Source organism: Dipodomys merriami, unplaced genomic scaffold (assembly GCF_024711535.1).
Source record: "Dipodomys merriami isolate MVZ:Mamm:240054 unplaced genomic scaffold, mDipMer1.0.p SCAF_29, whole genome shotgun sequence".
Classification (NCBI taxonomy): Eukaryota; Metazoa; Chordata; class Mammalia; order Rodentia; family Heteromyidae; genus Dipodomys; species Dipodomys merriami.
The window spans coordinates 17,048,189-17,063,676 of NW_027204381.1; the positions used below are offsets into that span (position 1 = coordinate 17,048,189).

At 38.8% G+C, this 15,488-nt stretch overlaps 1 protein-coding gene across 5 annotated transcripts in view; it reads left to right on the plus strand.

Annotated features, from left to right (window-relative positions):
- LOC138838952 (NXPE family member 2-like) overlaps nucleotides 1-14,483 on the plus strand; it is a 44,064-nt gene extending 29,581 nt beyond the window's left edge. For all 5 annotated transcript variants that reach the window (XM_070038514.1, XM_070038515.1, XM_070038516.1 and 2 more), the window contains 4 exons: nucleotides 6,501-7,234; nucleotides 9,173-9,234; nucleotides 11,458-11,673; nucleotides 12,399-14,483. In XM_070038514.1, coding sequence (XP_069894615.1) covers nucleotides 6,501-7,234; nucleotides 9,173-9,234; nucleotides 11,458-11,673; nucleotides 12,399-12,934 — 1,548 coding nt within the window. In that variant the 3' untranslated portion in view covers nucleotides 12,935-14,483. The remainder of the gene's footprint in view (nucleotides 1-6,500; nucleotides 7,235-9,172; nucleotides 9,235-11,457; nucleotides 11,674-12,398) is intronic.
- The last annotated feature ends 1,005 nt before the right edge of the window (nucleotides 14,484-15,488 follow it).

Genomic DNA, 15,488 nt, shown 5'->3' on the forward strand with positions numbered 1-15,488 from the left:
CAACAACTCAGTGATTTGAGCTAGATGAGAGGCAATAGTGACCAGAAATAAAGTAATAATAATGAGAGGGGAGAAAGGCTGAGGAAGTGAAGATAGAATTTGTACCCAAATGCAATGATTTCATATCTTGGTTAAGTGGTTAAGAATCACAACTGGGAAATAGAAGAATGGGAAGAAATTTATTATCTACTTCAGGTAAGTGTACTGGGCTTATTTTCAAAGCAACTCTACTCCGGAACAAAGGCATGATGGAGATTTTGTTCAGGAATATACTCATATTGACATCCAAAAGCACTAGTAGGGGCAGGCACATTTCTGAGCATGCTCAGTTGAAGGTATACATTTCAGAGCCTGCTAAGTAGAAGGTCATAGTTGACATGTTGATAAGAGAAAGCTGATTGTCACAAATACCCTGGACGTGCTCAGTTCAGAGTTTACACTGGGTTGTCTGAAAGAATGAGTCACGATGACTGGAGGACTTTAGCTGCTTCCTTGAAAGTTTTTCCAAAAAAAATTTTTTAGCTGAAACAAAGGAGGGGACAACTTGTTTAAGATGGGGGGGGGTGGGGAAGAGCTTGCATCTTTAGTGCCAGCTTGTGTGACTGTTTACAATCCTAGCACGTGAGAGGCTAAAGAAGGGTCGCCAGTTCAAGACCAGCTAGGGGCTACATAGTGAGGCACTGTTAGAGCAACAATAACAAAAGTAAATGAAATAACAAATAAGGGTAAATCCTTGATTCAGCAGCTAAGAACTAACAAATTCGCCCTGAGACTTTTGACTCCTTGTTCTTGAGGTGTTTGGGGAAGGATGTCATTCTTCTAAGGCTACTTGCTGCTGACTGCGGTCACGTTCTCCTGAAGCCAGCAGACTGGCTGGTGCTGACACAGGGTAAGCCTCAAGCTCCTTAGGCAAAGTTTCGTAACTTGAATTCCCATTGCTGACACTGTCCCGGGACATTGTCATGCACATCTAATTTCAACATACATCCTGAAGAAGATCAGCAACATGGATGTTGTTCTTTTTCTTTTTTTTGAGTTTAGCCCCCAAAATAAAGGCTTAATGTTTTGAAGAATCCAGGTCAAAACACATAAGAAATAGGCCAATGAAAAAGAGGAGGACAGAGGGCTTACTTGCTGTTTAAAGTAGCAGGCAAGTCCTCTTAGTTACAATACAACTGAACTTGAGCAGATAGATTAAAAATACATAAGCAGAGACCAACCAGAACAACAGGGCAAAAAGGTTATCCATGATTGACTCCTTCTGATTGGCTTTAGTGTGAATTCTAGTTCTAACTGGAGTAGGCAGAGTTCTCTGAATCTTTTGGTTCCTGTGTCCCCTTTAGCTTGGTATAAGGAATTTAGGGAGTTGCACCTGTTCATGGAAGGGAAGAGTTAAGGAGTTAGTAAGATTAAATGTGCCCCTGGATTACGCTGGTCACAAGGGGACTCTTACGTTCTTTTAAAATATACCCAACCCCTTGTTTCGTTGGAGGGGAATCTTATTTCTGTAGGAAAAAAAGTTTTAGGTTTAGATACCTCGTAAGGGCACATATAATGGGCCTTTGATTGATTGTGTGTTTTACTGCTGGTTTAACTTCTACATAAAAGTATATTTTAGAATGAGTTCCCCCTGGAAAGAACCTTTCATACAGCCTAAAGTGGTTGGCCTGACTATAAAATCCACCTGCCGGTCTCCCTGGCCTCCTGTCTAACCTGAATTGCCTTTTATAACAGGGGTGCAAGTGGCCTTGTCTGAATGGTTTTTTGTGTTTTTCTTTTTAGTTGGATTTCTATACAAAGTTTTGTTTGTTTGATCTTTTTTCACACCTGGCATCTTTATTACTTTAAAAAGCCAGTTGTGTAGAGTGTGGTTTTTTTTTTTTCATAATGAGTTGAACTATGGTCAAATTTAATAAATTGCCCAGCCCAACTTTTTGACAATCAGACCTTCATCCACTCCCAGGAGACAAGAAACACTCAGAAGCTTACACCCCTCGCCTTTCCTTTGTTTTCTTTTACAATACTTTCCTTCAAGTAGGAGGGATTAGATTTGTAGAGAGACAAGGTGGAGAAAATCTCCAGCAGGAAAGTCTCCACAGAAAAGGCTGCGTGTCTAGGTGCTGCATGGTTGCTGGTTTTGTTTTTATTTTCCCCTTTGATGCTCTCTGAAGTATATAGCAGCTACATTTTTAGGGTCATTTAAGTATCTTTTTCTCTCTTTTTGTGGTACTTGGAATTGAACTCAGGGCCTTGAACTTGCAAGTCAGGTCCTTTACCACTTGTGCCATGCCTCCAGTTCCTTTGTGCCTTGGTTATTTACAAACTCCGGTCACACTGTATGCCTGGGTTGGTTTGAGTTGTGACAAGCACACACTACTGTACCCAACCAGTGGTTGAGATGAAGGCCCAGGAACTTCACCTTAGGGCTGGCCTTGAACTGCTATTTGCCAATCCTTACCTCCCAAGTAGCCAGCATTACAGAGTTGAAGACACATCTGGAGTGCAGGAAGATTAAAAAAATAAATCTGTTCCTTAAACATAGCATTTTGTAGTGCTTATTATGTCTGTGAACATTATGCAATAAAATATAGGTATTAGGAACGACAGGACTTTATGCGACTTTGTTGCCCATATGTCTTGTACAAGTCTGTATTTTCCTACTCCCTTTCCCTCCCCCTCTCCTTCTGTCTCTGTCTCTTCCTCTCTCCCTCTCTCCCTCCTCTCCCTTCCTTCTCTCTCTCTCTTTTTCCTTTTCTTCTTTCTTCCTTTTTTCTTTTTGTATATTGAGGGGCTTGAACACAGGGCCTTGGCACTGTTCCTGATCTCTTTTCCTCAAGTCTAGTGCTCTACCACTTTGAACCACAGCTCCACTTATGGTTTTCTGGTGGTTAATTGGAGATAAGAGTCTCACCAGGACTTTTCTGCCCAGGCTGGCTTTGAACTGTGATCCTCAGATTGCAGCCTTCTGAGTAATTAAGATTACAGGTGTAAGCCACCGGTGCCTGGCTCCTTATTTCTTATCTGGTAGGATATAAATATTATTTAATAAGACCTGCAGGGTCTTAATAAACTTCGTTTAGAAAGCTGATCAAACACAGGTATCATTACGTCAAGGCTCACAAACCTTAAGGGATGTTTGCTCAAGAGAAACAGTTAATAGGATTTAAGATGAGTTACATTTTTTACTCTGAGTGTTCACTCCACCTAGTCTTTTTTTTTTTTTTTTTTTTGTCGGTCACAGGGCTTGAACTCTGTTCCTGAGTGCTGTCCCTCAGCTCTTCAGCTCAAGGCTAGCACTCTACCACTTGAGCTACAGCACCACTTCCTGTTTTCTGAGTGGTTTATCGGAGATAAAAGTCTCACAGAGTTTCTTGCCCGGGATGGCTTTGAACCATGATCTTCAGATCTCAGCCTCTTGAGTAGCTAGGATTAAAGGGATGAGCCACCGACACCTGACTCCACCTAGTCCTTATCCCTGGGTTTCTAGCTGGTCTTGAGTCAGGACAGTCTCTGGTGTTGTTGGCATTTCATGGCATAGTGTCATGAGCTCAGACCCACAACTCTTTAGGAAATAGCATTTCTGAAGATGAACAGTTACTTGGAGTTTGGTTAATAGATACATTTTCTAAGAGGGAGATGTGGCACTCAGGAATGTGTGGAGCACATTCAAATCTCTGAGTCCATTCCACAAGTGAGAGGCTTGAAAAATCATTTAGTTTCTCCCCTTCTTGGCATCTTTCTTATGGTATTTGTGTTTCTGGTCATTGCCATTTTCAGTAACCAGACTCTGTGGCTCTGGTATTGAGTAAAACTCAATTTCTTCTTTAGCTATATCTAAAGTAAGGCAAGATCCCTTAGCAGAATTTGGGGTTGTATTCAAGAGCGCAGTGGGGCACCTCGAGGCCACACCAATCACGCTCTCTAGGAGGGAACTAAGTTAGGCGCAGTGCAAGGCTGAGCACCGTGGTGTGTACCTTTCATCCCCGTGACAAAGGAAAGCTCAAATAGGAGGATCACGGTCCAGACTGGCCAGGGCATAGAATGAGACTCTATCTTGAAAATACTCAATGAGAAAAAGGACCAACAGAGTGGCTTAAATGGTAGAGAGTCTGCACAACAGTTACAAGTCCCTGAATTCAAAGCCCAGTATTGCAGAGAAAGAGAGAGAGGGAGAGACAGACAGACAGACAGACAGACAGACAGACAGACAGAAAACAAAAGGAGTCCTGTTGGTCCCCTCACTTACCACTCAGGGAACAATTTGAACATTCCATTGTCTCTCCCCCTTGAAGAAGGTTCTACCCGAGCTTCACTGGGCTTGTGGAATGCACACTGAAGGCTGGGATTTTCACCCATGGAGTTAAGGGGAGTGAAGTGCAGCTGCTAATAAGGGTGTCTGCCTGGTCTGCTTCCTTGCCTTTTATCTTGCTTTCTTCTTTGGACAAGCCTTTCTTGTTGAGAATCTTGTATGTACTTCCTTGAAGTTGAGACTCACAGCCAGGTCTCTATATAAGGATCACCACCATTACTTATAAACCTTTTTTTTTTTTTTAACTTCATCCAAATGTTTAGTCTTGTTCTTTTTATTTTAGTCATTTTACTAAGGACAAAAACCTTATTTTATCATACAGTCTTTTTTTTTCAAATTTTAAAGCATTTTTATACTAATAACTTCATACATTTCCCCCTCCCCCACCTCTTCTTTTTCTTTTTTTCCCCAGTTGTTGGGCTTGAGCAGGCCCTGGGCACTGTCCTTGAATTTGTTTGTTTGTTTGTTTGTTTTCTCAAGGCTAGTGCTCTACTTCTTGAGCCACTGCGGTACTTCCAGCTTTTGGGGGGATGGTTAGGGAGATAAGAGTCTTAGGGACATTTCTTTGAGCTGCAATCTTCAGATCTCAGCCTCCTGAGAGCTAGGATTGCAGTCCCGAGTCATCAGCACCCAGCTCTTCGTACCTCTTTATCTTCTGATTACTGTTTCTTTTCTTGTTTGTTTTCTTTCTTACATTTTGAAGCCTAGTGTGGGGGGTCATATCTATAATCACAGTAATCAAGAGGCAGAGGTAAGAAGATGCTAAGTTCAAGAGCAGATTTGGCTACATAGTGAGAACCCGTTTCAGAGCAATATATGTTTTTAAACAATCTGTACAAAATTTCAAATGTAGACATATGGGAATTCGAATTCCCTTTGCCACTTTGCTTGTTAATGATGACTCAGGAAGAAAGCAATTTTAATCTGTTTTACCTTGTTACAAAAACACATTTATCAGTAGGCCCGAATGCATCATTTTTACAGAATCTAAGAAGCCAAGTTTATATTTAGCAAGCAGTACTTCTGTATTTAATTTAATTTATTCGGATGTTTTATATTTATTACATAACTTTCAGACATAAATTACATGAAGAGTACACTTTCAACATGTATCTCCTTTACATGTACCTGATTTACTTGCTTTTAACATTACTTCTAAATTATGCTTGAAAAACAAAGTATCAGACAAATGAAAAGCATAATTTGGGTGCTTTTTTGTTTTTTGTGCTTGTGCTGATAGTAAGGCTTGAACTCAGGGCCTTGGAACTGTCTCTTAGCTTTTGCCACTCCAGGCTAGTGTTCTACTACTTGGCCACAGCTTTTTGGTGGTTAATTGGAGATGAGAATCTCACAGACTTTTCCGTCCAGGTTGACTTTGAGTTTTGATCCTCAGATCTCAGTCTCTTGAATAGCTAGGTTATAAGTGTGACCAACTGGTACCTGGCATTGTTATTTTTAAATTAATTTTTTTTATCACCTTTAAGTAGTTGTACAAAAACCCTTCTGTACAATTCAACTAGTATGTTGAATTCAGCAAGTATGATACCAATAAGTGCAATGTATCTTGGCCAGTGTCACCCCTTTCATTGTTCTTCTCCCATCTTTCCCAACCCTACCCATCCCCTCAGATTACACGGTTATTTTAAAACACCTTTTATCTTCCCTCCCTCCCTTCTTTCCTATTTTGGAGGAGGTGGTATGCAATATTGGGGTTTTGACAAGGGTTTCATGTTTGCAAGACTGTTTGCTAGACTGGTGCTCTACCACTTGAGCCATATTGCCACCCTTTTCTTGCTTTAGTTATTTTTCAGGTAAGAGTTTCGGGCTTTTTGGCCAGTGTGGCCTCAGATCAGGATCCCCCTATCTCTGCCTCCTGCTTAGCTAGGTTGCAGCGATCTGCCACCATGCCCAGCCTTCTGTGTCAGATTATGTTTTCTTGATGGAATAATACAAAATCAGTTAAAACAACAACACAAAAACAATGGTCATGGAAATTATATGAATATAATTGAAATACTTAAAGTACATGATGCTAGTTGTAAGACCATAAGTGAAAACTAATTAGAATTGATTTCTGATACCTAATTTTATCACACTGAAAGACATTATGTAATTCATGCTAATTTACTTTGAGAAGCAAGTCCTCTTTTCTGCTGGTAATAAATATAGCCATTTTCTCTCAATCCTTCAGCTCTTGATCCACTGGAGAAACCCAGTTGTTCTGAAACAGTGGAGTGTCTTTAAAAAGTACTTGAGCTGTGAAGACACTCAGAGTCCAGAAGTCTTCCCAACAGATACTGAGCTGAGTGTCATGGAGATCGTAGAAAGACTAGACCAGATGATCCCACCCAGACCCTTCACCCACATGAACACCACCACCAGTGCCAAACACAGCAGAGCCGTCATCCTCAACCCTCAAGACACGTACTGCAAGGGGGATCAGCTAGACATCCTGCTGGAGATGAAGGACCACTTGGGACATCGGAAGCAATATGGCGGGGACTTCCTGAGGGCCAGGATGTCCTCCCCAGCCCTGAAGGCAGGTGCATCGGGAAAGGTGACGGACTTCAACAACGGCACCTACCTGGTCAGCTTCACTCTGTTCTGGGAAGGCCAGGTCTCCCTGTCGGTCGTGCTCATCCACCCCAGTGAAGGGGTATCTGCTCTCTGGAGGGCAAGGAACCAAGGCTATGATCGAATTATTTTCAAAGGCAAATTTCTTAATGGCACCTCTGAAGTCATCACTGAATGTGGTCTGGCCTTAAACTCGAGTGCTGAGCTGTGCCAGTACCTGGATATTCGGGACCAAGAAGCTTTCTACTGTGTGAAACCACCATATGTCCACTGTGAGGCCTTCATTTACATGAGCACCAGAAATAGACACATTTCCTATCTTAGCAAGGAAGAATGGAATCTTTTCCACAGGTAATCATCCTTCATATAGAAACAAGGGATACACCAGAGATGGACTGGTTCAAACCGAACTCAGTCTAAAGTGTTTTTTTCTAGTTAATTTTTTTTTAAAAAATAAGTTTTTTATTGTGAAAATACCGTACAGAGTGGTTACAATTAGATGAGCAAGGTAATGAGTACATTTCTTATCAAGCATTGTTGCCTCCTCCTTTGTTTCCCCTTCCCATCCCTGCCCATCCTTCTCCTGCCCTCCCTACACAATCCTCCCCCCCCCCCACAACCAAAGTTGTAAAGTTCGTTTTTCGACCTAACGACTTGTACATCTCATTGTTGCCATGGGTCCACTTGTATCCCTATTTAAACGATTTGCTTTTTCCCTTCCCCTCCACAAATTATGCCAACACCAAATACACTGAAAACGGGTAATACCATGGGGGAGGAACATACAAAGCAACAAGAAAGAAAAAAACCATCTGTGTCCTTATCTTGGAGTTCATTCCGCCTAACATCATCTTATCTGACATTGTCTGCTTGTCTCAGACATATACTAGTTATTGCAAATAAGGGAAACCATGGGACCTATGTTTCTTTGAGCCTAGCATACTTCACTTAATATAATGTTTTCCAAGTCTTTCCATTTCCTAACAAATGGGGCGATGTCATTCTTTCTGAGGGAGGCATAGAATTCCACATTTTCTTGATCCATTCAGTCTAAAGTTTTGTCTACTCAAACTCCCCTTATCATGTCAATTCTTTGGACTAAGTTAATGGTAGCTTAGTCCTTCAGCATCACCTCAGCTGACGGTATGTTTGCAGGTCTCGTATGTGTCACCTGTAGAACTACTTGCCAGTGAAGTGCACGTGTAGAGTATATACTTATTTTTCTTGGTGAATAGTACTTCCAGGTTTAGTAATTTTTATAATCAATTGTTCCCTCCAATGTGTTCCATTGGTGCTACTTTTATACACTGTTAATGGATGCTGTGCCCAAAAGGTAAATAGTATCATTATTCAGGTCACTCAAATAATTATCCAGTTCTGCCAATCCTATCTCCTCATGGTCTCCTGAACACACTCATCCGTTACTGTTACCTGTATCCTTGTAAAAATCATCCTCAAACCTCAGTTAGATTGTTAACAACCATCTTCAGAGCTGGTTTCTCTGCCTTCAGTCATATTTCTTTATATCTGTTGTCCATACTGTACCTAGATTAATGTTTTAAAAATGTGACTGCTTGTTCTTGTTGCTAAATTTGCAAGGTATCAGGTCATGGTCTGTCTTTAAACCCACCTGGGATGGAGAAAGGAAAATACAGACTTGACTAGGCTCACTTTCCCACTGAGACACATTTTAATCCTGTGCCACATATAGGTCTGATGGGACCCTCATGAAGAATGGTTGCAACTAGTGTTTGCAATGTAATTTCTTTGCAGTGACCCTCAAAGTAGTGTTCCAACATCAGTGGCTTCAGCTTCGCCTCAGAGCTTCTTAGAAATCTAAATTCTTGGGCCTTACCCTCAAAATTACTAAATCAAAAGTTCTGAGAGTAAGGTTCAGCAATCCAATTTATACAATTACTTGAGATAATTCGGATGGAAGCACTGACCTACTGAAAGTTTCATCAAGACCAGAGTTATTACGGAAGGCAAAAGTATGAAAGGAGTGCTTATGGAAGATGACCACGTAGAGGGTGAAATTAAAGGATTGGTAGGTAGGTAGATGGATGGATAGTTTTGATTGAGAGCAAGTGATATTATGGATTAGTCAGTGAATTGTTTTCCAAAGCACTAACCTAGTTACTTTCTTTGGAATATCTTAAATGTATCCAAATAATGACAAAAACATTTACAAAGTGTCAACCTGAAGTTCCTTCCATCTAAACCAGATACTCACTCTTATCTGATTATCTGGATGGATGTTAGGTTAATTCGTTTTCTCATTTCTTGAAGGTCCAACATAGGGATTGAAATGATGAAGAACTTGAACTCCATCAAGGTCTTACCATGTAATAGTAAGTCTAGTGTGCCCTTAAATGTATCTGCAAGTTATTTTTCAGTGGCTATCTTACTTAGAGACATGTTTATTCTACATTAACCATTTAAATCTTTAATTTTTCTGGGACAAATAAAATCAACCACCTTGGGTTTCAAGTGAAAGATTTTATTCTTGGGAATTATTTTCATATTTAAACCAATTTTCATCCAGAGTAAGAAATAAAAGACTAAAGAAACCACTCGTCAGCTGCCTTCACTCAAAACGTTCAGGATGTTTACATTTAAATTTAAGATTTATTCTCTAGAAGCTAATAGGTGGGTACTGGTGTGACATGAAAATAGCTTGAATGAACCATACAGATTCAGAGTTAGGAAATTTCTCTAACAGGTTCTAATTTTTTTTTTAGCTAAGCTGTATCACATAAAAAGTTCCATGAACTAGCAATTTCTGTGGATTTTCTTTATTAAGTTTTCTCATGTAAACTTTAGTGGTCAATATAGTCATTGCATGCATAAAATGATGATTCTGCAACACTGCAATTCAAATTACAACGCAGTAAACAGCAACTAACACCTTCACATTTACCTGTTAAGCTTTGTTCAGGTATTCAGCAACTGTTTACTGAGGATCTATTGTGCACAGAAAATTCTGTTAAACCCTGTGGAAAACATAGGTAGAAATAAATGGTGAGCCCAGACTAAAGCCCATCATGGGTGAAAATGACCCCTTTTCTGCCCCCAAGTGATCACCATCCATCTCTAACTTTTACATCAACAAAGTTCCAGAATCGTTGGGCATCTTGAGTCTTCATTACATTGTTTTTGCTTCCTTTTCTACCTGGACAGTAATTTTTATTTTAAAAAATCAGGAGTTTTTCTTACAAGATAGTACCAGACTATTAGTTTGGGGGATCACCAATAAATCTTACATTTATATGATGGATAAATGTGAGTTCCCCAAGCCTCAGAAATTCAGATCACATGGCCAAGATCTTTTTTTAGGTGGCAAACAGAAAAGTTTTTTTTTGAATCTTACCAGGAGAAAGCTCATTTAGCTTGGGATATTTTCATAGAGAACCATTCAGAGGGAGGAGATAATGGTCCTGTTTATACATACTTACACACATATATCTGTATGCATATATGTATGTATATGGACAGCAAATCTATTTTATATAAATATAATATCAATATATTTCATGTAAATATAATATCAAAATCAATATATTTTATGTAAATATAATATCAATATAAGATCTTGGTCCTGTTTATATATACATACATATATCCATATATATATGCACATGATATCTACACACAGAAAATATATTTTATGTAAATATATTGATAATGTAAATATATCAATAAATATACCAATATATTTTAGCAACATAATATATATTTATATGTAATATTTGTGGTAGAAGATATATATTATTGAGAAGACCATGTAGAAGCTAAAATTAAAGGCTAGGTAGGGGAAGTGATGCTATGGCTCAAGTGGTAGACGGCTAGCCATGAGCACAAAGAGGCTCAGGGACAGCGCCCGTGCCCTGAGTTCAAACCCACAACTGACAAAAAAAACATAAAGGATAGGTAAGTAGGTAAATGGATGGATATGATATACATATATATATAATGTGCCATATATAATGTACATTGTATACATATATGTATATAGTCTCTATAGATTCTATGTATGTATGTATTACATATGTATGTATTCTGTATTGCTCAGACCACATAGAGAATATTGTTTAGTTCTAGACACAGTTAAACTTTTAAGGTTTTTTTTAATAGCCAGAGAACATAATATGATTCTGGTACATCCAGAATAAACCATCTGTGAGACTCTCTACATCAATGTGTTCAAGTTTCTTTCATGGATAAGTGGTTTGAGGAGGAAGGAACTCACCATTTTGGTAAGGCCAAAGTCTCTAAGCCTTGTGATTGTAGAGCCTCATGTTTCTTCCTGACTTTGAGTAGTTCTAGAGTCACGATGGAGTGGTCTTGGGAACTAGGGAAATATGTGACTACCCAAGAAAGAACAGATACATTCCAAAGAGAACCATGGAGTGGAGCTTCTTATTCACTTGTGATTTTAGTAAGCAACTGTTTGTGGATGAACGAAGATAGAGGAGGATGAAAGGTAGAGACAGAAAGGAGAGCAAAGATGAGTAGAGTTTCCCAAATAAGCTATGATAATACAAACGGCTGACAGTGGAAATTTTTGTTGCCAGAGACTGAGGACATAAAAAAGAAATGTCAGATTGGAATGAAGGCTCCTTTCCCCAGTGGGTACGCTTACAAAGGAAACTGGATAACAACATTTTGCAAACTAACGGAGTTCAGTACAACCAAAAATATTCGTGACTGTTTGGGAAGAAAACTCATTTACCTCATGGGAGATTCAACTCTACGTCAGTGGATGTACTATCTACCCAAAGTTGTGGAAAGTATGCATTTTATTCTTATTTTGAAATCAGAGTTGACTTCTTTGAGGATTTTTACAAATAATAATAGAATTCTTTGCTGCTGTTGTTGTTTTTGGTCAGCTTGAACTCAGAACCTGAGTGGTGTTCCTGAGCTTTTACACTCAAGGCTAGCATTCTACCACTTAGAGTCATAGCACCCCTTCTGGTTTTCTGGTGGTTAATTGGAAATAGAAGTTTCATGGACTTTCTTGCCTGGCTGGCTTTGAACTGTGATCCTCAGATCCTCAGATCTGAGTAGCTAGGATTACAGGCATGAGGCAATGGTGCCCAGCTTAATTAGAATTCTTTGCTTTCCTTTTCTGATTTTCATCTTACTATTTTTAATTTGCAACTATTGGCTTTGGAGCTTTAATAAAAAGTTCAATTTGTCTTTGTAAAGTCACAGGTTATTTATTGAATTGAAACACCTCTGTACAGCTACTTCAGGATAATACAAAGAATAATAATAATTTTTAAAACCTTAAAAAATAAAGTCATAGATGTTAACACTTTCTTTTCTTCATGTATTTTGATAAGAAGTTCAAATTTTGGGGAAGGATTAACAGGTTTTAGTAAATTTCTGTACCTTAACAGCAGCAACTCTTCATTTAGAAATGATCTCAGAACTTCATAGCTGTTGCTTGTATTTTTAAATGACATCATGTTATTTTTGTTAACTTAAAATTTACTCATTAATATCCCATCAGCCTTAAAGTATTTCGATCACCATGGAAGTGGGCCCTTTAGAACACATGTTCTTCTGGATATTGAAAAACATAGCTTGATCCAATGGAAAAAGCATAGTCATCCATTTGTTACTGAAAAAGTATTCTCCTTGAAAGATGAAAACTATATCCCACGGGAAATCGACCAGGTGGCAGGAGACAGTAACACAGCAATTGTCATTACCATTGGCCAACATTTCAGACCCTTCCCCATCAACACTTTCATCCGCCGAGCCATCAACATCAGAAAGGCGATTGAACGTCTCTTCTTGAGAAGCCCAGAGACCAAAGTGATACTGAAAACTGAAAATACCAGGGAGCTCCATATCAATGCAGAGCTGTTTAGTGACTTTCATGGTTATATTCAGAATCTTATCATGCGGGACATTTTTGAAGACCTTCATGTGGGTATTATTGATGCGTGGGACATGACAGTTGCACACAGCACTAATAATGTCCATCCACCTGATAATGTTGTTTGGCATCAGATCAGAATGTTCCTCAACTACATTTGCTAGAGGAAACATACAGAAAGCCAGCACTAGCTATTTCCTTTAGATAATCTCACACATGTCGCAAAGATAGATTATGTCATCTGAGGTAGAAAGAAAACAATTTTGGTTGTGTTTTTCTGGTACCAGGGTTTAAACTCAGCCTCACATTGCTCAGCTAGCTTGTTTATCTAGTTCTCTACCCCTTGAGCCACTCATCCATTCTCCATTCCTATTTTTTTCTGTTTATTTTGGTGATGGAGTCTCTCACATATAAGGTATTTTATATTTAGATTTTTGAGGAACCTCCATGCTTTTTTTCCACAGTGATTGAACAAGCTTACATTCCCACCAATTGTGTAATATGGTTCCCTTTTGGCCGAATCCTGCCCAGTATTTGTTATTGTTTGTTTTCTTGATAATGGCCATTCTAATTGGATGAGGTATAATCTCAGTATTGTTTTAATTTGAATTTCCTTTATGTTGAGTATTTCTGCATATGTCTATTGACCATTTGAACCTCCTTTTCTTCTGAGAAGACTCTAAGTCATTATCCCCTTTATTAATTGGGTTGTTATTTCTTTGAGGTTTAATTTTTTTGAGTTCTAAGTATATTCTGACTATCAGGCCTGTGTCTGATGTGTAGCTGGTAAAAATCTTCTCCCAGGGCTGGGAAGGTGGCTCAATGGTAGAGTGCTTGCCTTGCCTGCATAAGGCCCTGGGTTCAATTCCTCAGCACCACATAAACAGAAAAAACCGGAGTGGTGCTGTGGCTCAAGTGGTAGAATGCTAGTCTTGAGCTGAAGAGCTGAGAAACAGTGCCCTGGCCCAGAGTTCAGGCCCCACAACCACAAAAAAAAATCCCATTCTCTAGGTTATCTTTTTACCTTGTTAGCAATGTCCTTACCATGCACAAACTTTTGAGTTTGATGCAGTCCCATTTATTAAGTCTTTCTTTGATTAGTTGTGCTTCTAGATCTTTACTTAGAAAATTTTTACCTGTGCCCAGGAGCCCTAGTATTTCTCCTCTTCTTTCTGTAATAATTTCATGCCTTTTCAGGTCTTTGATCCATTTTGAGTTGATATGGGTACAAGGTGATAGATGGGAATCCAGTTTCATTTTCTGCATGTGGATATCCAATATTGCCAGCACTATCTGTGGAAGAGGCTACTTTTCCAGCCTATGTTTTCAGCTCCCTTATCAAATATTAGATAGCTATAGGTCTGTGAGTTTGTTTCTGGGTCTTCTATTTTGTTCCATTGTTTTTTGTTCCAGTACCAACCTGTTTACATTACTATGGCTCTGTAATAGAGTTTGAAATTTGATATTGTTATTCATCCAACACTATTCTGCCTGCTAAGGTTGCTTTTGCTATTTGGGGTCTTTTGTTGTTCCACAGGAATTTTTGAATTGCTTTCTTTATCTCATTGAAGAATGTTGTATTATCAAGGATCATTTCCTGCATAGTCTGTGTTTTTAATTGAAAGGAAGTGAAATCTTAATGCCAAACCCAAGTGCAAAGACCAGGCATAATATAGTTTAAGCCTTGATTCTTCTAAATAAAGGAAATCCACAATGGAAATTTATTCCCTGCATTGGTCCTAATTATTTAGGAAGCTTTATAATAAATGTAATTATTCTTCCAAACATTGAATTATTAATTGAATTATTATGCTTATGTGAATTACCATTTTGACTCTGAGGCCTTCTCAGATCCCTCAGCCTAGGTGATACAGTTTCCATTTCTTCAAATGTACCCCAGTTTGCCTAGATCACTGGACATCAGGCCTTCCACTCCATTTCTTACCTCAACATAATTATGGATTGGATTTTTAAATATTAAAGCAATTAACAAGCCCTTGCCTAAATAACGAGAGAGAGAGAGAGAGAGAGAGAGAGAGAGAGAGAGAGAGAGAGAGAGAGAGAGAGAGAGGTTTTAAATAGCTAAAGTAGTAGAAAAGAGAGAATTAGAATAAATGCAAGAGAAATAAAAAGGAGTATGAGACTACTATGTAAAATTATATACTGGAAAATTGCATCAAAATGTAGAGGAAATAAGTAAAGCAATCAATGAAAACATACAATCTGCTAAGACTGAATCATGAAGAAATGAAAATATTTACACATATAGTTAGAAAGACATTGAAACAGGAATCAAAACCCTCCAACAAAGAAAAGCCAGGACCAAATGCCTTCATTGAAGAACTCTTCAAAACATTTGAGGATGAATTAACAGCAGTCTTTCTCAAATTCTTCCAAAAGAAGTTTGGGGCATTTCCAAACTTCTTTTGTGATTCCAGCATTATCTTGATGTAAAGACACTGCAAATAAATAAAACTCTTACAGCTACATTTTCCTGATGAACCCAGAAAAACTTTCAAAAATTTTCTAGCAAACTGAATTCCATACACATTGAAAGAAAACCATGAACAAATCCAGACACTGGTGGCTCATGCCTATAATTCTAGCTGCCCAGGAGACTGAGATCTGATAATCATGGTTCAAAGCCAGCTAGGGCAGGAAAGTCTGTGAGACTCTTATCTCTAGTTAAACACTAGAAAACTGGAAGTGGCGTTGGGG